We start from the raw sequence: 23,348 nt of genomic DNA, 5'->3' as shown, positions 1-23,348 counted from the left end.
ATGAATGCAGAAGGTGCGCTAATTAACAATAATCATGCAGAATAGAAATTCTCAATAAATTGACCGAATCAGCCGTTTATATATCACTAGATTCTGCCATGGGTGCTCTCTTGGCCTTGCATATTTCGGTATAGGATTTTTGCATTTTGTGTCATCGTGCAATCTTGCAAGAGCAAGAGAATCCCCCTAATGTATTTTGTATATGTGTTGTAACAAAATTAATAGCAAAACGAAAAAACATTTCAATTTAAAAATATTTTCAACATATATATTAGTAATAATTTATTATAAATATGTACAATATGTAATGACAGCAGAAAATAGTTTGAGAGCTACTACGTTGATCAGCTGTTTATTAATGTATTAAGTCAAGCATAATCGTCTTGGAGTAATGTGTTGATTAATGTCAGTTGTTCATTAAAATAATTAAGAAAGAAATGTTTGGAAATAGTTTTTAAACAAATACATTAAAAATTGGCAGTCTCAAAACACATCTTTTACGCCACATCAGCATCGTAGGGCTTCAAGGTCGGTAGCTAAGTGAAATAAGTGAAAACCTTTTAAACAAAATTTCTTTTCTATTTGAAACTGCCACATAAGTATATTTGCTAAAACATTTATATTTTATAGTGATGTTCAATAGCTTCGTATAATTGTTGGGACGGTTGATTGGAATCTATTTAGCAATGACGGTGTACGTTTCTTAATTTTTTAAGAAAATAAGCTCGATTTGTAAGCTTAATACAGTGCACAAATGAATTTCCTGGGCCGCGCTGATCACACACATTCTAACCCGAGTCACAGTTCAGCCACGCCAATCCACAATAATTCTTACGAATATCGCCAACTTGAGAGCACCCCGCGTACGTCACATCACTCAAACACATCTCATTCACGTTCCGTGATGTATACACGCGATTGGCGTTCAGCGCTACGTACACCACCTACATACCGAATTGGAAATCGCACATTACGATTTAATTTCCACTTTGCGCTACTAATCATCTGCGCAATTGTATTATGTTTCCTATTTGCTTACGTTCGAACGGGATCACAATCTTCTTCTGATGCAGCGTGGCTTAAAACCTATAGTAGTTCGACACACAGTAGTTCATCTGATAAAACACCATTCAATGGCGCTGCTGAGGCTTATATCGCTAAATATCCGCTCACAGCTCCATTTGTTGGGCATGCCAACGAGGTGGTATATCGGATAGCCATAGTAGCCGATTTGGACACCAATTCAAAAGTGCTTAAAAAAGATGGCAGCACTGTATGGCAAAGTCGTTTGAAGAAAGGGCATTTAACATATCGTAGGTCTAAGCCAGAAATTACGATTCAATGGGACGGCGGTGAACCTGTAATATTGGAATCTAGCTTTTCGTTAAAGGGACGTGGCATGGAATTATCGGAGCTCGTCACATTTAATGGAAAACTACTTAGTTTCGATGACCGAACGGGCTTAGTTTATGATATTACTAACGATAAACCAATTCCATGGATTATATTGCTTGATGGAAATGGGCGAAATAGTAAGGGTTTCAAGGCGGAATGGGCTACTGTGAAAGATCAACAATTATATGTTGGTTCGATGGGCAAAGAGTGGACGACAAGTGCTGGAGAATTTGAGAACGAAAATCCAATGTATGTGAAGGTAATATCACCCAGCGGTGAGGTACGTTCGGTAGACTGGGCATTCAATTTTAAATTCTTGCGACAAGAAGCAATGCAAATAAATTGGCCGGGTTATATGATACACGAGAGTGGCGTCTGGTCATCCGTGCAAAAGAAATGGTATTTCCTGCCAAGGCGCTGTTCACGTGAAAAGTAATTTGATGGTTTAATACAATTAAAAAAAAAAAAGATTAAATTAAATTCCTTTCTAGATATAACGAAACGCGCGATGAGCATATGGGTTGTAATTTGCTCATATCAGCTGACGAACGTTTTACGAATATCAACAGCGTTACCTTGGACCCTGCAAACACGACGCCAACACATGGGTTTTCGAGTTTCAAATTTGTGCCAAATACTGATGATAAAATAATTGTAGCCATTAAAAGTGAAGAGTTAGACGGTAAGACATCGACATTTATTACAGCATTCGATAATGAAGGGCACACGATATTACCGGAGCAACGCATCGATACTGATTTGAAATATGAAGGCATCGAATTTATCTAGTATGTGGCATGGAAAAAAACTGCAAGCAGTATAAAATAGTATTTTTTTACACAAAGAAGCTTTAAATTAAATACTTTGCCGAAAAATGTTCATAACAAGCACTACTCATGTTGCAGAATCTGCCAACGTGCTCAATAAACGTTATAACAACAACAACAACAAACCGAATCTGCGCCCAGCTGTATAAATACCGTATTCCACGAAGTTATTTAGCGTATTTATTGTTTTTATCTTGTACTTTTAATTTAGCTAAGAGAACGCTTACTTTTAATATTATTCTTAAGCAACGTCCAACGTATTTGCAAACTCTCAGTACTATCGTAAAATATGACTACTTGTGTATAAGATTTCACAAAAACATAAGTAAAAAATGTGATCTATCGTTACCATCTAACACATTATTTTGTAAATATTAGAACTAAGTAAACAGTTAGATAAGGTCAGAATTTGCTACGTTAATCCAAACATACAGTAATGCTCAGCAATAGTAAATAGAAAGGGCATTTGCAATAAATTTAGGCACAGCAAATTTTAGTTACAAATTTATAAATAAAAACTTTTCAGAAATAACCAAATTTATTAAAATGTAATTTTTTCAACTGTTCGCTACAGTTTCCATAACTCCAGCTGCATCGAGGCCAGCAACAATTAAATCCTCCTTATCAACACGACCCTCTTGAGCGCGGATACCCAACCTATTTAAAGAACAAAAAATAATACAAAATTTTAAGGTTTCCAAAATTTTGCAATACCTATTTGCGTTGTGATTGACATTCCAAAGCTCCGGAAGATATTTAGGCTTCATTGTGCTTAGGAAGTGCTGCCGCCACAGTTTTTCCAGTTCACAGAGTCCACCGAATTCGTTTTGATACATATGGACCACGTGCTCTCCATGGTGGCAATAGTTCTCATTGTTTCGCCTAGCAGATAAATATTTAACTGTTAAAACTGTTTCTTTCACAATTGCTATTATCTAATTACGTTGTATCAATTTTCGCGGCCTCCACAATTAATTCATGCGTTGGTTCTGTTTTGTAATGATTAAATAGAATACGTATTAATTCCTCACGTCGCTCTGCTGGTATTTCATTTTGACTTTGTAATAAGGCTCGCGCCGCGGACTTAACTTGCCTATAAGAGTATATAAAGTGCATAGATGAAATGTATAAATTTCTTCCGACTTTTAAGTGCAGTAAATACTTGAGCTCAGGTAACTCGATGAACTTCACAGCTGATTCATCCTTAGTGAACGGTGCATTGCATTGTTCCGCCAGTTTGGTGCGCATTTTCAAGTCGTAAATATTACTAAGCTGATGACATTCTGGGCATAGTAGGAGCACATCGTGTGATGTATGCGATTTCATAACCACTAAAAATATATAAATTGTATAATTTACAAATATTATACAACTAATGCTTCACTATTACAATGTTAAATTATAATTTCGCACATAAGGCATAATGCTTTTCCGTATATGCAATATTCCGCTCATATTGAAATATTAATGTTAAATTCTCTCTGTACACCAGCAGTGATGGCTTCTAAACTGTGTTTAAAATTTTGACTGAGTTGAATCCTAAGGAGTATATTTACAATTCGTTACCTGGGAAATGTTTTCTGTATTCGCGAGGTACAACATTTTTGCGTGATAAGGGATCTCTGCGTCCGCATACTACGCAACGGTTTTCTTTCGGATTCTGATAATATCGCCCCACATCTCCGACAGCTCGTCCCGAAGGCTCGAAATTCAAACGCACAGTTAACGGTGTATTCGATATGATCTCGCCCAAACTTTGATCTACATACCATTGTGCTTTCTTCGCATCTATAGTACAAAGCAGTTCACCATCTGGTGCCTGTAAATTGCAGTTATCGTACAGTGCTTTACTGCGTGTGCTAATGCTACGAGTTTGCAGAGGCTTTATTTTTGACTTTTTCCCAGCGATTGCTGCAGCTTTACTTCTCTCGATACTCGCGCAGTTGTTTAAAAATCCTTCCTTGAAGCGAACATCAAAAAATGGTTCCAACCGTTCTTGAATATTATCGAAGTTCAACTTTTTTGGTTTCCAAAACGAACTGAAACATAAATTCGTCTTAGTATGTCATTACTCAGTAATGTATAATTCAACCAACTTTGGTTCCAACTTCTTCACGAGCTTGTCAAATATTTTCACTGCGACCAATGCATCGTTTGCTGCATACTGCAATTGCTTTTCGTTTAGTACTTTAGCTTCCCAATCTGAGCAAGATAATCTCCAATTTTTATCCAGTTGCACGTTTAGCAAGCTCTTTGCCATTTTAGCTAAACCTTCTGGTTTTTGTTCAACCAAGGCAGCCAAATATCTCAAATCGAATGTGCTTGCCACACCCACACCATAGTCAAATGCAAGTTTGTGTGCATCATCTTGTGGAGCTACTCCCACCTTTATAACTTTATCATCTTCGAGCAGATCACGGAGATCTTTTGGTATTTGTTGTAAGTTACAAAGGCGGAATAGGGCGCAAAGTCCTTTCTGTGAAGATAACTGCAGTAGTGCTACAGGTCGACGCTTGCCTCCCACTGTCACCCATTCGCAATCAAAGCCGAGAACTTTATATTCATGGCAGTGACTGAAAAATATGTAAACAAATAAAAATTGTATACGTTTTTGCATAAGACCTTACCGTTTTAATGTATCTAAAACATGTTGGCATTCATCAAGTGTTTCAACAACGGTTATATGCTTTCCTCCCAAAGGGTTTCTGTAGTTGCGTATGTAGGATATAATACGTGCTCTTTGACGAACAACAAGACATAACAAACCAATGCCAGCCGCTGTGGTCAGGAATGATGTTTTGGTAGTGAATAGTGTGCGCTTTTGCAAATCAGACATATTTAAATTAATTATTTTTTATTATATTGGTAAGGAAGTGAGAATTTTGAGTGTTTTCAAGAAAATGTGCAAAACTAGTGCGCTTCAAACTGTCACCACATCACCTGTTTTTTCTTATCAACAGCTGTTCAACAATAAAAGCTTGTCGGTTCACAATTAAGTATTTAAAAAAATTAAAAAAGAAGTGCACGTACAAGTATAAGTTATCGCTCCACTAATTTGTATACATATAATTAATATTTTTTTCAGAAAAGAAAAAAAATAATTGCAATTCAATTTCGCCTCTTAAATAATAAATTCTAATTATCCAAATTAATATATTATAAATACACTTACGATTAGAGATAAACTTAACAGTTAATTTAATAACAAAAAATTTTATATTCACCCTGTCTGCAACAACATTAATTTAATTTATACAAATAAAATATATTGTTAATAAACAGGATCGATATTAAACACTTCACACAAATTTATTTATTGGTAGATTTCATTTAACCGTGTTATATTTAGTATATGTTGTAATTGTTTCAGTATTATTTGTTTTATACTTTAAAGATTTTTACTTTTATATTTATTTAAATGCCAGCCTCGTTTGAATTAATTACAATATAAAGTGTAGTTTAATTGGTTTTGCTAACGTATATTAGTTGATTCGTTTCTTAATAATTACTTTCAATATATTACTACGTAGATGCAATATTATAATTATCATCCTATGAGAGAAACCACAATGCGCTTCTATTATTAATGTCGTCATTTTTCTATGCTCCATTAAGAGATATTATATGTTTTTAATTTAATAATAAATATCGTAGTCGTTTTCTAGCCGAGGACTCCCGTGGCAGCGACAATGCCCATTTCTTAAGCGCTGTCAAAATAACTGAACTCACTACTAACAAGGCGCCTAAAAGGGAATAGCCAGTTGGAGTTTCCCCAAAAAACATGATTTGCCATATAAATGCGAATACAATATCTGCACAACGTGCAATGGCCACCGGTCCAGCTTGCTCCATTTGCAGTGACAATGTGAGTAGTATTTGACCCAAAAAGCTAAATATACCCAGAACCACCACAAGCCAACGATCTCGTCCACATGCTGGCCAGCACAATGCACCTATTGAACCACACACAATAAATGTGTACACCAGGGCAAAAGCACCAAAATTTGTCATGATGACGGAGAAATGTAGCCCTTTGAGGGCTCTAAGCAATATATACACATTGGCACCAAATAATGTGGATGATATGGCAGCAACTGGACCCCAAATGTCGTAGGTTTTCCCTGAAAAGCGTTCAGTCTCCATTGAAGGGGCGGCATCACCAAAGACAAAAGGTGGTCGAGTAATTAGCACTACCCCAACTAGAGTAAGTAAGATGGTGACGATGTTGAAGAGGCTGCAATGCTCCTTGAGAAACACTCGCGCAAAAATGGCAACAAATACTGGCGTTGAGAAGATTATAACACTAGCATCGGCGAGTGGCATATGACGAAAAGCGTAAAAACTTAACATTAAACCGGTCGTGCCCATAAAGCAGCGTAGCAGTAATATCACACGTTTGCCTTCGGGAAATACCGGGTATCGATTGTAGACAACGATGGGTATTGCAGGAAGCAGTACACCAATAAACCTGTCCATGAAAGTAAACGACGTTAAAAAGTAAACAAAATGTATAAACATACATATATACTTTTATATATACATATTCATGAAATAGACACATCTCACTCACCGAAATGAAGCAAGCTCCATTGGATTTACGTCCACGAGGCCCTTCACTATAACCGAACATAGTGAGAAAAAAAGCGAGGAGAGAGTAGCTAGTATAATACCCAAATAAGGGCAATTAAGTGTTGCTTTGAGGCGCGTAAGTAGTCTATGTGAAGTTTCGCCATGACGAAAACCGTCGACAAACTGATGCAGTTCTAAATTTTCTGGCATCGTTTAATAATTTGTCATGAGTTTTTTGCTTAGCAGGCTAGGAGTAATTTCGATGGACTCCAACAGTAATGTAGTGAGAAAGGCATATTAACTTCGTGGTTTTCACAACAAATCTGCGTTAAATCACAATGTTTGTTAATTTAATTTATGTAAAATGAATTATCACTAGCTACATCACCTGGTTAGTTTTCGAAGGGGTTGTTGGTGTAGATGGAAAAATCGATTTCCCTCGCACTGTTCGTCCCAGATATGTAATTACGCACAGGAACCTCTTACGTTATTTTACCTCAATATTATACCTTCGGTAAGAGTAGCAGACAGTTTATAATCCTTGTGAACTTTATTAACATTTTTAAGATATTTTAGATAATATTGTCGTCAACAAAACATAAACTTTGTATGACTTCCGCATCCTTAACTGAATTTCCCATCGAGATGTAAACTATTATGGCATAAAACCGGTTACATGTTTATAAATATTGCTGAACCGGTTACTAACTTGTTATGATAATCACTAATACTTACTAATTTCAAGTGATAATACTATTGAAAATTTACTTTATTTTTTAATTTATACTTTTTTATTTTTTTTTAGTTTATGCTTTTAATAGACGCTTTTAGACTATATATTAAAATTTTTTTTTCATGGAAAATAATTTACTAAAAAACTAAAAACTCTTGAATAGGCGTAAGATCAATGTAATCTTCTATATTATGTAAAATACGGGAAAATTAATATGTAGTTTTTAATTGAAACTAACAATTTATCCATAATTGTTTAGCTATTTGGTATTTACCGAACATTAGGCACTGACGACGTCGAATTATGGTTGCCACTCTCAAAAATATAATACGTATGTCAATATAATTTGCTCAAATATTTTATAACATAAATATTCTAAAAAATTTAGTTTAGGATTACCAGCGAATAAAATGTATATGTAGCTTCTCGAAAACAAAATTTAGATAATTAAATAAATAAGGCAATAAGATACTGCGTAACATTTCGTATTTTTTTTTTCAATTTTGTAAAATAAACTATTTGCCGAGAGAATACAAAGACTAAGCAACTCTGTTTTCGTATGTCTTCAGCTGTTTGCTATGGCAACATTCACAGTTTGAATAGCACTGATTATGAAGTATTTAAATTTTAAGTTCCAAAACAAAAGATATCGCGATAAGTGCTATAAACAAATTCTATTTTACGATTTATGAATTATTTTCACAGTCAAAAGTGCTAAAATACAATCATCTACAATCATTTACTTGTGATTTTACCCATAGATGCAATAATAAATAGTTTTCATATAAATAATTATAGACAAAAAGGTGATGAAAAAGTAAATGACCAGGATCATGACTTAATTATACCTGCAATCCAATAAAGAATCACATTTTGAACAGTGCAAAGCATTCACATTTATTTCATAAGGTAAGTTTTATTAGAAAAAGTTCTAGTTACTCGCAATAAAAGCTATAAATACCGCAATACAATAATAAGGGACGACGAATATCGCATCTAGCATTCCTTGTATGCATATCTTCACTTGTCAATCTAAATTGATTGCTGAGATAGTTTAGAAGCCCAGATCGGCCAATACTGCATCTAATTCGGCTTGTAAATTCGCGGCCTTTGCACGTATTTGTGTAATCTCATCTTGTAAATTGTCTACATTGGCCTGTAATAGCACATTGCATTTCTTCATCGCTAGCAGACGGCTTTCGTGTTTCTTTAGTCGAGGTTCCAGATTACTCTTCTTATCGGCATTGCTAGCATCCTGTTGCAAAATAGAGCGAATTAAATTTTTCATTTGTCAAATATATGTAAGTGATTTGTTACCTCGGCTTCGGACTCGCTTTCAGTTTCGGCTTCACTCTCTTCTGATTCTGATTCTTCGGACTCTTCCTCTTCCTCAGACTCTTCTGCATCTTCCTCATCTTCTTCTTCTTCCTCCTGAATTTAAAAATAAAGTTATTGTAGATAAAATTAAAAAGTAATATTGATTTTATACATATATGTATACTACCTTTTCTTCATCATCATCCTCGTCTTCCTCCTCCTCTTTCATGGAAGCAGCCATCTTTTGAACTTCCTTCTCAAGTTTTTTAAACTTTTTATTCTCCTCTCTAAAGTATTAAAAAACCGTAAATATTTGCTTACAGATGTAGATCGTTTAAATTATTTTACTTACTTGAGTATAGCATGATTCTTCTTCATAGCTTGCTTCAATGCTAATTTTTCCTTTTTAGCTGCTTCACGTTTAACCTTTACCTTTGTTAGTTTACTTCGAAGCACCTTCACTTCCTTTGCGATGCGACGATCGCGCCGTTCCAACTTCTTCTCCTCCGGTTCATCTGGATCACTCTCGCTCATTTCTAATTCTAACTCAGGAGAGCTATCACGGCCACCATGCACGTCACTTGGACGTCGTGATCCATTCAGAGAACCACCTCCCTATTAATTTGAAAATGTTTTATTAAATCTGTATTTGATCATCGCTTTCCATCCAAAGCGTCATAGCGTCATTACCTTGTTAGTAAAGCCATTAGCAAAGTTATCAAAGTCAAAGCATGATTCCGCATCATCTGAGTCATCGTATGAATAAAAATATTTAGCTTGTTGTCTTTTAGCGCATATGGGGCATGGTTTGCTTGTTTGTTCATCCTTTTGCGTTTTTTAATGGGGTTATGTTAATAGCGAACGAAAATAAAAAGCTTGCAAATTGTTAAAATTCAATTATGCATAGAAAATCGCAAGTTATTTACCAAAAGCCACATTTCAAATTTTCTTTACCGCCATTTTAGTTTATTTAGCTTCTAAAGCCACTTTTCATGCAACTCACCTGCAAAGCCTGCGCTAATTTGCGCTCCAACATCTGTATCGTTCGTTTTTGTTCATCAATCTCACTCTTAGCTTGATCAAGTAGCTCCCCTGTATCTAAATATTTCTTCTCTAAATCTTTAGCTGTTCTGCGAGCATCGTCCGCTTCTTGTTTCAGTGAGTTCAAGTATGCCTCCTCGCTGGCCGGTGTAGGATCCATGGTCGCCACAATAATACGAGAACCATATTCCAGATTCTTTTCGCGTGATTTTTCGCGCTCCAATTCCGCTTCAAGTGTAGCTATTTGCGCAAGTAATTTCTTATTTTCACGATCCTGCGCTTCGCGATTGCGCAGTTCAAGCGCCAACATTTGCTTCGTACTCTGTAGATCATCGCGTATTTTGTCAATGTCGTCGAGTTCATCACCGCTTGGATCATCTATCGAGAGTGCGGCCACAATGCTATTTGTGATAGCGGCTGGATCGCTGGTGCCAGAAGCTCCAACAGCGGCCCCAACAGCAGCGGTAGCAGCCTATAAAAGACCACCACTAGATATTAGTTATCAAAGTAGCAAAGCTGTATGATATTTACCTCTGCTAATAGATTAATCTTTGATTGAGATTTTTGAATTTGTTCCTCTATAGTCATTTGCTTACGGAACTTTCGCAAGCCCCCAAGGATAGGTTTACTACGATCGTTCGTTTGTGTGGGCTTTAGTTTAATGCCACCCTGAATTTGTTTAAGCAATTTATTGTGTGAGTTATCTTTTTCAGTTTCGTATATAAACTTATTATCCACTTTCGTCATCGACTTGCATGTAAGAATCGGCTGAGATCTATAAATATAAAAAAATATCATATGTAATTACGATTAATAGTCGCAGAATGCTAATAATACTTTAACTTCGGCTGCACCGAAGCTAGAATACCCTTAACAAAAGAAAAAGTTACTATTACTTGATTTTGATCGTTCAGTTTATATGGCAGCTATATGCTATACTGCTCCGATATCGCCGTTTCCGACAAATGAGTAGCTGACAAACTTATTCAAAAACTCACCGATCCAAATAGGGTTAGATCGGAAGATTTTTTTTTTTTGCGAAAACCAGCCCTTGGCCGGATAAAAACCGGGCTTTCTCCAATAACGTAGAACCGGTTGTTGTGGGAATTGTAGCAGCGCTGACGAAGAAGCTTCGGATATTTCAGTACACTGCACCCCGCACTATAACGGGTTCATTCATGTCTCCGGTCGATCATTTACATATTGATGCCCGTATGCTTCCGGTTAACGAACATAACAAACGTCTCTCCAAGCATTTTCTGCTGTGGTGTTTTTGCAGAAACCATTCCTGCAGTCGTTAACTTAAAGCGGAGCAAAGAGTCCCCGCATGACTCTAACCACCTCAGCTAACCCTACTCATCTAACATCCCCCTCCCTTCGCTCCGATCCGTTGAAACAACAAGTTTTCTAGGCTATATTTTATACAGTCCCTAATGTTTCCTGCTGGTTGTTATAAACTTCGTGGCAAACACACCCTCTTCGGGTTATAAAAATAAATGTTTCTCAAAAAATTTCCGCTTCGTCTATTAGCCTCATTATTCGCGCTGGTTAACGCCATTAACATTTTTCAACTCACCTGTCATTGCATTCCACATGGCGCAATTTCCTTCCAGACTCCACCTCCTTCATCATTTCTGACCAGTCTGGACGCCTGCGCGGTCGCGTCCTAGACAGCGCACACAGAAAGTGCAGAAAGAAAAAAATAATAATTTATGCAATTCACAATTAAGTCATAAGTTATGCAAATAAGTAATGCCGCCAGCAAATTCATTCGACTTACTTAAGCTTTTCTAAGACGGCCTTTTGTGTTTCTGTTAGATTTCGCTTCTGGCCGGGAGCGCCCAATGGTGGCGGCGGTGGTGGTGGTGCTTTGGGCACCAGTGATGGCAGCGGTGGTGGTGCGGGAACTGCACATCAAAGTGATATTTGGTCCAACCGGCAGGTGGTTACGCACACGAATGCATAATGGAAAAACACCGTTGGTGAGAGAAAATTAAGAGGATTTTTAATTCACTGAGCAACATAAGTCGAAAGTAAATTGCAATGGTAAGAAAGTGAAATATTTAATGAGGTTACGATTGCGTGGTTGTATTGCAGTAATTTGATTCTGTGGTGGCGTAAGCTAACCTAGGTGCATTTTCCTAACTACGGACATTCATTTCAAAGTACGCTCTCTTTTTGCAACCATACTTCTTCTTAATTTGTGCCAGTGCAACGGTTGTGCGTTAACTCAACAGATAGCAAGCGGTGTTATTGCTCTAAGGGAAGCAGCAAAGGATAGCCGACGCCCGGCTAGTTGTGGTTGGCGTAGTAATTGTGTTTTGTGGCTTGCAGTCTCTGCAAATTTTGCTCTTGAAACGCAGTCACTTGGCATTTGTTAGAAATTGCGCACACCTGATTCACTAGCTTGTGCTTAAAAGTTAACTGGCGTGGCAAAAGTTAGGCGAAGCTAATCAGCTTGATTTGGCTAAGCACTTCTACAAGTAGCTGGCGAATGTTTTTTATTAATATAACTGTAAATTATTTAGCTATTAGAAAAATATAAAATACGAGTACTAAAGTGACTTATTTTTCATGACATTTTTCTATTTATTTATACCATTTACACATCTCCTCTTCCTCATATTCATTATTCTTAAATACTACCTGCTTCTTTCACACATTTATATTATTATTATTATTATTAAAGCACACATAGTGTAAAATTATAAGTAACTAAGGCACTCTTTCACTTTAGATGATCCTGTAAGCCAACGCGAGCGCATCTTCTTTCCGAGGGGTCACCGGAAAAGGCGTTGCAATGGCTGAGTTGAAAATATTTTTTCCAAAAATTTCAGATTTTTTTTTTTGTTAATAGTGTATTCTGATAAAATATTTCATATTTTTATATGAGAATAAAATTATTGAAAAATTACTATTTTTACCCGAGGAAAGCTATGTAACCCCTTAAGCTGTCACACTAGGCGTGCCACTTAAATGGCTTATTATGCAAACCACCTTGTTCGAAAGGACCTTGTTGGATCTTCTTTAATGGTCAATTACTTTGGTAACTCGTTTATTGGTTATTGGTTATTGACTGTAATTTCTTTCATTTCCTTTCAGTTACTACGTGCCATAATCTAGTTCCAAACATCCATATCCTCTCCACTCTCCGCTTAAGCAATTCCTTTATTTTAAATATTATGCAACACTAAGTGTTTCTCACTTACTCTTTTGGCCTAATGAAGTGTTTGGCGCTAATTTTGTTCAAGGTCATACATGGCAAGTGTGACTTCTACGCGCTTACTTACACACATATTTTAAAAGGCAGCAGTTTCTCTATGTTTCTTTAAACAAAAACAGGTTTGGGGTCCAAAATAATTCAATTATCTTTAATTCGTGTCGGTGCGTTCATTGAAGAATGCGCCTAAAATGCCGCTAATTAGCCTTATGCGAAAAGCCCTCAAACAAAGGCAGATTATTCCGTTTTCAACGCTTTCCGTGATTTTCATAATTATATTGTTATTATTGTATTTCGTGTATTTTTATACGCTGAAAACCGAATTGTCCTTGCGCTGGTGATGCGCCGCTCCCTGCGTTCCCGCTGCCCGGCTGCGTTACGGCATTAGGCTCAGTTGTGTTTAACTTTACAATAAGAATTTTGTTGTTGCAGCGGCGCCTGCGGCGAAAACAACGCCTGCCGCACCCCCGCTGTTGCAATAAGCATCATTTAGGCGAATGTCGCTTTGATCACACACTTACTTACACTGCAAATGTACGTCATACGCGACTGGCAACCTTGTTATCTGTCGCGAGATGCGCTCGTCGCATTATTATGCGGTAGAGCCTTTGAATTTTTATTTCGAGTTTCGTTAATTTCAGCAAAAGCCAACAAAGCGAGGAACTTTGCTTTGTTTATTTAGTCGGAAGTTTTGCTCACAGTGAGGTGCTCGAGCTTTTTGTTCAATTCCTCATCAGATTTTGTGCCTGGTACCAGAAGGCTTGTCTTTGCCTTTTTCTTTGTTCGTTTTTATTTGAGTTCTTTTCGTTTTTCGTTAAAACAGTGTTAGAGTGCAGAGAGAAAGCGGGTACCTTAAAGTGCTCAGCCTCCCTCTTGCGGCACACCTACACATACACTTTCTTGTGTTCAACCAATGTTGATTTCACCATACCATAGTGTCAATAATATGGTAACGGGAATAATTATGTTAAGTCAGAGGTGATTCGCAAGGAAATTTTGAGTAGTATACATAGAGTATTAGTATACATTTTCTCTCTTTTAAAGTGTGACAACATAATTCAATTATCTTCTCAACGACTTTTAACGTTCACAAATACCTATAATTATTAGAAATCTCTAGGTTAGAAAAGTTGAGAACGACAGTCAATTGTGACTTACAAATCGGCAAAGCGTATCACAAATTTTTTCAGACGGCTGTTATTAATTCCGGTTCTTACGTCAGTTACGCTGAAGATATGACTGCCGAGATGTTTCAACCTCAGTCTTGCAAAAGTACGACAAAGGAAGAGAAAGCGCCTGGATGTTTCCACAACATCGATACGCTTATTGGACAGTGTCCAGAACGAAGTTCCTACTGAGAGCAAGTAATTCAGTGCGCCAAGAGAATCTCGCAGTCGCACATAAGCTAGTTTTTGACCATTGTCTGCTAAGCTTATGTGAAGTCCAGACTCCAGCGCCTGCATTCGACATTGCGCCATAAGAGTCTCGCAGTCAAACAGGAGCTAATTGTTGTCCAATGTCTGCTAAGCTCACGTGAAGTCCAGAGTCCAGCGCTTGAACGTAAGAAAACAAAGGAAGCCCACGCCGATGTAAGCGGAACAAGGGTGTCTTTTCTTGCGAGCTCATCGGTTATGCAGCTAACGGTGATTCTTCCATTATCAGGTTCTCAGACGAGTCTGATAATGATAATGATTACTTCACTATTAGGACTTTCTAATCTTAATTTTCATTTTTGTTGAATAGTATATAGCTTCTTCAACAAACAGCTGTTTTACTTACAAAATAATTTGTTAAGAAACCTATCAATCGCATCTCATACGAGTATACGACTTGTGATGTACAGTTTAACTTCCTGACGAACGTTTTGTACTTTCTTCGAAAACTTCGTGTATGCCTCATTTTCTTTTTTGGTACTACAATCGTAGTTCGGTTTTGGCCGAGAACACAAAACTTCGCCAGTTGCCTCTATTCCTTGTGCGATCACGGCAGTTGTATATCCACAGTGCAGACTGGTCCCTATACACTTGGTTCTTACAGTGGATGCGTGGGCAACCTTGCTTCTGTTTTCCATCCACGTTCGTTTTCGAATGGAATGAGCTTTTTCCTGGTGCACCGTCTTCCAAGCTTACGATATGGTCTAACCCGCATATTCGCTGGATTTTTATGCGCTTAATTATGTATATCCATGTCGTCGTGGTCGCACTTCTTCGATGCTGAACGCCAACGCGAACGATACCAAAGACTTTACGGAGAACAGATCTCTCAAATGCTTCAAGTGTTTTTTCATTTCGGTTCGTCATTGTCCATAAAAGGTAGGGAATGATAAAAGATATAGAAAATATAGAGAGTGACAGAACGTAATTTTCGTTCGTTGAGAGTGGCATCTGCTTCTCAATTGTCTATCGATTGCACCTGTTGGCAATATTTATTCTGCGTTTGATCTCCAGGCTTAGATTGTTGGTATTTATACCGATTCCGAGTTAGACTAAATCCTTCACTGTTACATATTTATGGCTGCCAAAAGAGAAGTAGTTTCCAAGACGCGTGGAGTCTTTGTGTGCATCTTTCAAGCACTTTGTCTTGCTCTCCAAGAGTCCAACCTCTTTAGTTTCTTTTTCTAGCCCAAAAAAGGCTACGCTCGCTAGCTCTGTTGTTAAAGCTAGCAATCCCATTATGAAGAAACACTCTTTCAGATTTAAGCAAAAGGAGTTTAATTAATTTTCATAGAACTTCCTGTGTTCATAAATAAGTTCACCACACCCCAAAAAAACAAAAAGAGTGCGTATAGTTTTCACAATATCAGACAGACTGGCGGCGACGTGCCACTCTCAAAGCACTACAGAAAGCTATCAAAGTTAAGTTTCCAAATGCAAATTACAAATAGCGGAAAATTTTACACTTCCAATTTCTTGGTGATATTAGGTAAGTATAACTGTTACCGCACTTGTGTACTTAAAGAGAACGACAGAATAGTAGACTACTAATAATAGACTTTTAAGTAACGAAATTCAGTTCACTGCCACCGCGTAACAGCCGAAAGCATATTTTTTATTCATACAAAATCGCCGCAAACCGTCAGAAATGCAAAGAAGTTCGCCGCGCTGAAGCCGAGGGGAAGTGAACAAGTGGTGAAGTGAAGCTGTTGCTGAGGTACTTGAGCGGGTGTACAAGTATGCTCCTATGTAGTGGTGAGTGGTGGAGTCCTTTGAAGATGATCGTTAGCATAAGTGCACGAAAAGCCGGATGAATGTGGTGCGGGAGCAAGAGCAAGCTGGCGAGTTTGGCTTACGCTCGCAAGTAGCACCGTAAAATGTGCAAAAAGGAAATGGCGTAAACAAATAAAATTAACGAAATGTTAAATAACATAAATGTTTAAGAGTGCATTAATAAAATTATAACTAAATTGCGATTAATTCTAATTTAAGCGCTTCACGTTGTTGTGGGCTTGAAAGCGACTTAAGTGAAATATTACTACGCCTTGGAAGCCATATACGAACATATTTCACGTCATGGTTCACAGGAATTTTCACTTAGTATGAGTTGAATGCATATTACACGCTGGACGTATGTAATCGGATTAATAATTGGTGCTTTGTTGTGGTCAAAATCCGCTAGTGACTCACGCAGCGCCACAAATGGTTCTTAATTAAAGAGCGACCACAGCGCAGGAAGCTCTATTACGTATCACACGCTCGCATACGCTAAGTAGGTATGTACAGTCATGGATAGAGAAATAGCAGACTTTTTAATATAAACAAAACACAATTTGCATTTTTTAGCAAAGATTGAGTAATAACTTAGTTACGTATAAAAAATTGAAAATATTGTTTCATTCTTCTTCTTTATTGGCGTAGACACCGCTTACGCGGTTATAGCCGAGTTTACAAAAGCGCGCTCGTCGTCCTTCCTTTTCGCTGGAGATTCCAAGTGTAGCCAGGCTCTTCTCCAACTGATCTTTCCATCGGAATGAAGATCTTCCTCTGCTTACCCGTGCGGGTACTGCGTCGAATACTCTCAGAGTTGGAGTGTTTTCTTCCATTCGGACGACATGACCTAGCCAGCGTAGCCCCTGTCTCTTAATTCGCTGAACTATGTCAATGTCGTCATATACATATCTCGTATGTACATCTCATCGTTCCACCGACTGCGGTATTCGTCGTTGTCAATGCGTTAAGCACCATACATCTTCCGCAGAACTTTTATCACGAAAACTCGTAGCGTCGACTCATCAGATGTTGCCATCGTCCATGCCTCTGTAGAATGTAGCAAGTCGGGAATAATGGGTGACTTATAGAGTTTGGTCTTTGTTCGTCGAGAGAGGATCCTTTACTTCTCAATTGCCTACTCAGTCCGAAGCAGCACCTGTTGGCAAGAGATATTCTGCGTTGGATTTCGAAACTGACGTTGGTGTTAATTCTGGTTCCAAGGTAGACGAAATTAGCTACGACTTCGAAGTTATGACTGTCAACAGTGACGTGGGAGCCAAGTCCTGACTGCGAGGAATGTTTGTTTGTTGACAGGGTATATTTTGTCTTGCCCTCGTTCACTACCAGACCCGTTTGCTTCGCCTACTTTGCCCAGAAACAGAACTAACGGCGCGTTTGTTATGGCCATGATATCGATGTCATCGGCGTACGCCAGCAGCTGTAGACTCTTGTAGCATATTGCAACTCTCTATACAGCTCTGGGTATGCTATTTCTCTCACCATGACTGTAAGTGTACCCACATAATAATATTCTGAGAAAAACAATTTCTTGTGCTTTAAGTAAAAGCACAACGCTGAATTTATGGAAAACCCACGAAAATCGTTGAATTTAATTGCAAAATTGTTTCACCTGTCACCGTTTGAAGTGCAAAACGGTTGGCAATATTATGCGGTTCCATCATTTGCATTCCTTCGGTCGGCTAATTGGCGTAGAAATACTTGTTTTCAATCGGCTTTGCTTTATTGTGCACAGATTTTTTCTTTTCAAAACACTTACTGTACACATGCCAATATCTATTTATGTATATATACATATATCAATGTACATATGTAGTATGTACATATATATGCGTGTATTGATATGAACATCTTTGAGCATGAACATCATTGGCCTTTAAGCGTTTCGAGTATTCGCTTTGAATTAAATGCAAAGGAAGCGCGGCCATGAAAGCAAATGAAAAAGCGGACAAAAGCTAACAATATTCAATGTACATACATTTGTATGTATGTATATGTTCATTTATTTACAATAAATACCTCATTGTAAACTGTGTGTGCACATAGGCACATACTTTTGTGATTATATACTCCAAAGTATGCACATTGATACATTGAAAGCACAGTGTTCCATTTTAGTTAGCAGACGCTTTCGAATTTGCATACTTCGAAAATTTAAAATTGCAATAAAATTATTTGATTTTTGTCGTTCAGTTTGTATGACAGCTATATGCTATAGTAGTCCGATCTGAACATTTTGTTCGGAGATTATAGCGCAGCTTAGGAAAATAATCTGTGCCGAATTTTGAAAAGTTATCTAGTACAATGAAAAAGTTTTCCATACAAAGACTTGAGTTTGATCGTTCGGCTGGCATCGCAGCTACATACATACATATATGCTACAGTCGGCCGATGTTGGCCTTACAGGACTTACCAATGAGCAGCTCCTTGGGAAGAAAAGGACGTGTGCAAAATGTCACATCCAAATAATCATTAGTGTTTAGTCCCCACGGTATGATACAGTGGAGGAGGTATCGATAGTGAGGCCGAGAAGTCTGTTAAAGTTCGCGTCCTTAAAGGATGACTACTCATGGGCCTAGCAACTGAACTCCAACTGGTATCTTAAAGGACCAAAACTGGTCTATCCGTGGCTTTTTGGCCTACCAGATTAACCTAACCTAACCTAGTATACGCTTGTCTTTCTGAAGTATATAAAGTGCATTTGGTCGTTTTTACGATGAGTGAAATTATTCAACAAAGAAGTTCCATTAAATTTTGTGTGCGATAGCAACTTTCTAGTGTGAAAATGTTCAGAATGTTAGAAAAGGCTTCCGTTGCTTATTCTTGACCGCGAGCAAGTGTTTTTGATTACTACAAATTATTCAAAGAGGGTCGAGAACGCGTTGACGACCACCACGTCCAGGACGGCCATCAACATCAACTGACTATAATCACGTCAGTATAAGTAAGAAAGTAATTGGGGCTTCAGTATCGACGATTAATAATCAGAGATCTTGCCGGCATCGTTGGAATATCGGAAGGGTCAGTGAAAACCATTTTGAAAGATCCATTGGGCCTAAGAAAAGTGAAAGCACGAGTGGTTTCAAAATCACTAAATTTTCTGTGAAACAATGTTTTACGACTAGCAGGATTTCATAAAACGTATTAATACTGGTGATGGGTTTTGCATCTATGCTTACTACTCAGAAATATTGGCCGAATATCGTGGCAAAGGTGAACCGAAGCTGAAAAAACCACGTCAAAGCAGGTCAAAAATCAAGGTTATGTTGACAGTTTTCTTCGATTAAAGAGTTGTGGTGCACTCCGAATTGCTTCCGACCTGCCAAACTGTCAATGAGGAATACTATTTGAGTGTTATGCGTCGTTTGCTCGAAGCTACTCGTAAAAAGATGTCGGAATTAAGGCCCGACAACTCTTGGTTTTTGCACCACAATTAAGCATCGTCGCATACTGCATACAAACTTCTGAGTTTTATTCCCAAATTTTCAACCAATATTATGATTTTTGGTTATTCGGCAACCTCAAACGACCGCTTGGGGAAACCGTTTTGAGTCATTAAAGACATTAAACTTGAAACGCATTTAAGGCTATTCTGGAGATTGACTTTAAAAACTATTTTGAGAATTGGAAAAATCATTGGCAGAAGTGTATTGCGGCCAAGGGGGATTACTTTGAGGACGACATAGATTTTAGAGTACAAATTAAGAATTTTAAAATTATGAACAAAGTCTCACTATTTTTTGCTCATAGCAGTAGTGAGTCTTCTAAATTTTCTTCTGGAGGTTAGACAGTACGTGTTATAAAAATCAAAAATTATATATATATAATTTTTTAGCTTAACCAGTCTCGTAGTCTTTAGTATGGAAGAAACAGCCAAAATATGTACCGTTCCTGTTAAACTTTATGCAAATATTTTTGTCTTTGAGGCTGTGAGTATCTTAAATATTCAAAAGCTATTAGTTCACAGGAAGAAATAATTTCCGCAAAATTCTCGAAACCGATTTTCACAAGGGACGCCGGTGTTAAAGGTTTATGGTTCGACCAAACCTTGCTTTTTCGTGTCTCCTAAGTATGTTCGTCTTGCCGTATGCACTGACAAGCCTTTTCTGCATCAAAAATATTCGAATAAAAGCCTTGCGAAATCGGCCTAAAATTTCTAAGTTTCATAATTTCTCGCACTCCACCTGTCTACCGGAGTTGTAACCGTCAATAATGTTTGACCATATGTATATCTAAGTATGTGGAACTTAAAAATTCACATGATATCTATGAATCCATTCTTCTAAATCACTGTAGCACGTTGGCTTCTATATATAGAATGAGTGAGAAAGACGGAATTTACGCTCCATACAGTTCGCATGTTTCCGTGCATTTCTTCACACACACGCACATACACACATGCAAATACTACATACACACACAGTAACATAAAACGCTTGTGTGTTATTTTCTTTGAATTTTGTACAAAAGGAGTTCGGACATTTGTCGCCCAGTGTTTGCATTTATTTGGCTCCAGGGCGTCACCTCTACTTACAAATCACTTTGAAAATGCTATTAAATTTCCATTGATTTGCACTTGTGAGCGCTTGCAAATTCCAAACATTTGCATGATCAATCATGTTATTTTCTTTTGTACGGTTCACCACAAATAATTTAATAAATAAAGACACAGTTATGCAAATGGGGACCTACAACAACACTGATGCGCATAGTTGATTGCCCTGACAAATTCATGGATTGTCCCCTTTTTGGGGCAGAAGAATTTGAATTAATCGTCACTTTGCATTTTATACCCGTGCCTTGCCCCTATTTTGCGCCCTTATCGGTTGCTTTCTTTGTCGCTAATATTGTGTATGCTCACGCTCGCGGGTGGGTTCCGTTTTGTGCGTGCATGCGTGTGCGTGCATGCGTGTGTGTGTGTGTCTTCACAATTGCATTTTTATCCCAACGGATGAAACTATCATTTTTATTTTATTTGTAATATTTTTAAAAATATCTCCGGGCGTCTTTTGTATATAAATGAGGCACTTAAACAAATCCGTCCAGCAGCAAATCCTTAAACTCCACACCCCTACTTTTGTTGGCAAAGATTTTCAACTTGCTCTTTCTCACTAAGCCCACTTGAGTTACGCCAGCTTTTAGAGAACTTTTCATCTGAGCAGCAAGCTGCAAGTTTTGTTGTTGCTGTTGTTGTTCTGTTTGTTGTGTCTTGGCAAGTTTTGCACTATGCGCATTTTTCGTTTTCTTTCATTTTAAAATAATGTTTTTGTTCCTTTTGCCATTCTTATTTCATACATAGTATTACCATTATTACCAGTGCTTTGTGCGTTCTCAGTCTTGGTTGGCTGCTGGTAGGACGCCATTTAAAACGGCTCATAACAATAAACATTATTACATTACATTCCATTACCGTTGTTGTCTGCATCCCCGTCGCAATCGCGTCGAATGTTTGAGTTGTATGGCCAGTGTGTTGACATTCGTGGCCTCCATTAGCCGTAGAATGCGAGCAGGGGTTTCGGCCAACCTCAACACTGCTGCGCCAAGTCATTTAATAAATGTCTTGGTTTTTGTTTTGTTATTTTTTCAAGCTTTTATTTTGGAATTTTCGCCAGTCATGTGTCGTCAGTGGCCTGAGGACAAAAGAGCAACTAAATTACGCACGTGTTTCCCTTCAAAGCGTTGCAAATTTAGACTACTGATGAGCGCTCACTTGCGGTTGTATTTTGCGTAGAAAAATTTAAAATATTTTTTTTAGATAGTTTTTGACCCTGTCAGAGGAACTTCATTTCATGACTCGTAGTGATTGAATTTTTATTCCACTACTTGAGTTTGCTCTGGATAAGTCTAAACAAGCAAGAGCGAGGGCTTCGAGACAATATACGATACGTGTTTGAAATATCGGAAAATGAAGTATTTATAGTATAATCTACAAGATTAGAAACTCTGATTTTGAAACAACCTCGTGCAAGAAAAAAACGTTGTTTTCATTTGCGCCCAAGCTATAATATGCTTTCCAAATATAAATGATTGCTCAACCCTTTCGGACCCATTGAGACTTAAATGAACGTTCCGACAGAAATTTTCTCACAATAAATGTAGACTAGGCATTGTGTTCGAGAATCAATAAACGGTGCGAAATAATTTTTGCGCAGGAAAAGTACACCTAAACCATTCAGTACTCCTCTGAAAGTGGCAAAAATATTCCTGTACAAGATCTTAGTTCCAATCAGTTAGCTTGCATGACAGTTATATGCTATAGCGGTGCCTTCTAAAAAATTTCTTCGAAAATTGTACTATTTATTTAAATAATAATTTATGCCAAGTTTCGTGAAGTTATCTCGTCAAATAAAAAAATTTCCCATACAAGGTCTTGATTCCGATCAATCAGTTTGTATGGCAGCTATATTCTGCAGTGGTCCGATATCGGCGGCTCCGACAAATTACCAGCTATTTGGGGAGAAAAAGATATGTGCAAAATTTCGGATCGGTATATCATAATAAAAAAGGGACTAGTGTAGGTAGAGTGGCTAAATCGACTCAGCTCGTTACTCCGATCATTCGTATATACATACATATATATATCTTAAAGGGTATCCGACGTTCACTTCGGGTTTTTACAAACTTCGTGGAAAACTTAATATACCCAGTTGAGGGTATAAAAGTTAGTGGGTGGACCCGAGGCATAACCTAACAGAACAATTGAAAAGTACCGGTCTGACGCATAGATATGGTTACTAGAATTAAATCCATATTTGGTTAGCCATAACCTTTAAAAGGCGGATGCATAAGTTTGACAGCTCTCGGATCATTAGTTTGATAATTATATCATTTTGAGTGAAGCTACTTTTGTTAGTGCTTCACTCACTCACTTAAAGTGCGGTCGTTCGAGATATCAAGCACTCTAAAGATATCAACTGAACGTGTACATCATATCATTCGCAAATATTTGGGTATGAGAAAGCTCTGTGCAAAGTGGATGCCCCGCGAGCTCACTTTTGACCAAAAACACTGAAGAGTTGATG

At 37.7% G+C, this 23,348-nt stretch overlaps 5 protein-coding genes across 13 annotated transcripts in view; 2 read left to right on the top strand and 3 right to left on the bottom strand.

Annotated features, from left to right (window-relative positions):
* Positions 1-362: 362 nt before the first annotated feature.
* Positions 363-2,759, top strand: LOC126767829 (apyrase). The gene is made up of 3 exons (XM_050485494.1): positions 363-528; positions 631-1,827; positions 1,887-2,759. Exons 2-3 carry the CDS (start codon positions 755-757, stop codon positions 2,182-2,184), a joined length of 1,371 nt encoding a protein of 456 aa, XP_050341451.1. The 5' UTR covers positions 363-528; positions 631-754; the 3' UTR covers positions 2,185-2,759.
* Positions 2,688-5,378, bottom strand: LOC126767826 (exonuclease 3'-5' domain-containing protein 2). The gene is made up of 7 exons (XM_050485489.1): positions 4,850-5,378; positions 4,319-4,795; positions 3,789-4,261; positions 3,385-3,553; positions 3,166-3,315; positions 2,937-3,104; positions 2,688-2,879 (listed from the first exon to the last, which is right to left on the bottom strand). The coding sequence occupies exons 1-7, from the start codon at positions 5,056-5,058 to the stop codon at positions 2,780-2,782; spliced, it is 1,746 nt and encodes a 581-aa protein (XP_050341446.1). The 5' UTR covers positions 5,059-5,378; the 3' UTR covers positions 2,688-2,779.
* A 297-nt stretch (positions 5,379-5,675) lies between these two features.
* On the bottom strand, positions 5,676-7,440 carry LOC126767841 (solute carrier family 35 member G1). Its single transcript, XM_050485513.1, has 3 exons — positions 7,180-7,440; positions 6,793-7,114; positions 5,676-6,690 (listed from the first exon to the last, which is right to left on the bottom strand). Exons 2-3 carry the CDS (start codon positions 6,999-7,001, stop codon positions 5,853-5,855), a joined length of 1,047 nt encoding a protein of 348 aa, XP_050341470.1. The 5' UTR covers positions 7,002-7,114; positions 7,180-7,440; the 3' UTR covers positions 5,676-5,852.
* A 706-nt stretch (positions 7,441-8,146) lies between these two features.
* Positions 8,147-23,348, top strand: part of LOC126767828 (trichoplein keratin filament-binding protein) — a 125,389-nt gene continuing 110,187 nt past the window's right edge. For 2 of the 4 annotated variants that reach the window (XM_050485493.1, XM_050485491.1), the window contains exon 1: positions 8,152-8,433. The gene's annotated coding sequence lies outside the window, so the exon portion shown is untranslated. Of the gene's footprint in view, positions 8,434-11,851; positions 11,929-23,348 lie in introns of those variants that run through there. The other 2 variants (XR_007669161.1, XM_050485492.1) reach the window with 2 other exon arrangements.
* The window catches only part of LOC126767821 (glutamic acid-rich protein), a 30,167-nt gene continuing 15,214 nt past the window's right edge, over positions 8,396-23,348 (bottom strand). For 5 of the 6 annotated variants that reach the window (XM_050485481.1, XM_050485477.1, XM_050485476.1 and 2 more), the window contains 9 exons: positions 11,663-11,789; positions 11,459-11,548; positions 10,414-10,657; positions 9,845-10,354; positions 9,532-9,666; positions 9,194-9,456; positions 9,029-9,128; positions 8,842-8,955; positions 8,396-8,779 (listed from right to left, as the gene is read on the bottom strand). In XM_050485481.1, coding sequence (XP_050341438.1) covers positions 8,579-8,779; positions 8,842-8,955; positions 9,029-9,128; positions 9,194-9,456; positions 9,532-9,666; positions 9,845-10,354; positions 10,414-10,657; positions 11,459-11,548; positions 11,663-11,789 — 1,784 coding nt within the window. In that variant the 3' untranslated portion in view covers positions 8,396-8,578. The remainder of the gene's footprint in view (positions 8,780-8,841; positions 8,956-9,028; positions 9,129-9,193; positions 9,457-9,531; positions 9,667-9,844; positions 10,355-10,413; positions 10,658-11,458; positions 11,549-11,662; positions 11,790-23,348) is intronic. The other variant, XM_050485479.1, reaches the window with a different exon arrangement.

This window comes from Bactrocera neohumeralis, chromosome 2 (genome assembly GCF_024586455.1).
Source record: "Bactrocera neohumeralis isolate Rockhampton chromosome 2, APGP_CSIRO_Bneo_wtdbg2-racon-allhic-juicebox.fasta_v2, whole genome shotgun sequence".
In the NCBI taxonomy this organism is placed as follows: Eukaryota; Metazoa; Arthropoda; class Insecta; order Diptera; family Tephritidae; genus Bactrocera; species Bactrocera neohumeralis.
Note: the sequence above shows the minus strand (reverse complement) of the source record. Positions and strands in the feature narration are given on the sequence as shown.

Coding starts and splice junctions, on each gene's coding strand:
- LOC126767829 (XM_050485494.1), top strand. CDS start 755: ATGAATTTCCTGGGCCGCGCTGATCACACACATTCTAACCCGAGTCAC. Junction 1,828..1,886: donor AGGCGCTGTTCACGTGAAAA/GTAATTTGATGG, acceptor ATTCCTTTCTAG/ATATAACGAAACGCGCGATG.
- LOC126767826 (XM_050485489.1), bottom strand. CDS start 5,058: ATGTCTGATTTGCAAAAGCGCACACTATTCACTACCAAAACATCATTC. Junction 3,316..3,384: donor ATCGAGTTACCTGAGCTCAA/GTATTTACTGCA, acceptor ATACTCTTATAG/GCAAGTTAAGTCCGCGGCGC. Junction 2,880..2,936: donor GTCAATCACAACGCAAATAG/GTATTGCAAAAT, acceptor TTCTTTAAATAG/GTTGGGTATCCGCGCTCAAG.
- LOC126767841 (XM_050485513.1), bottom strand. CDS start 7,001: ATGCCAGAAAATTTAGAACTGCATCAGTTTGTCGACGGTTTTCGTCAT. Junction 6,691..6,792: donor ATGGAGCTTGCTTCATTTCG/GTGAGTGAGATG, acceptor TTTCATGGACAG/GTTTATTGGTGTACTGCTTC.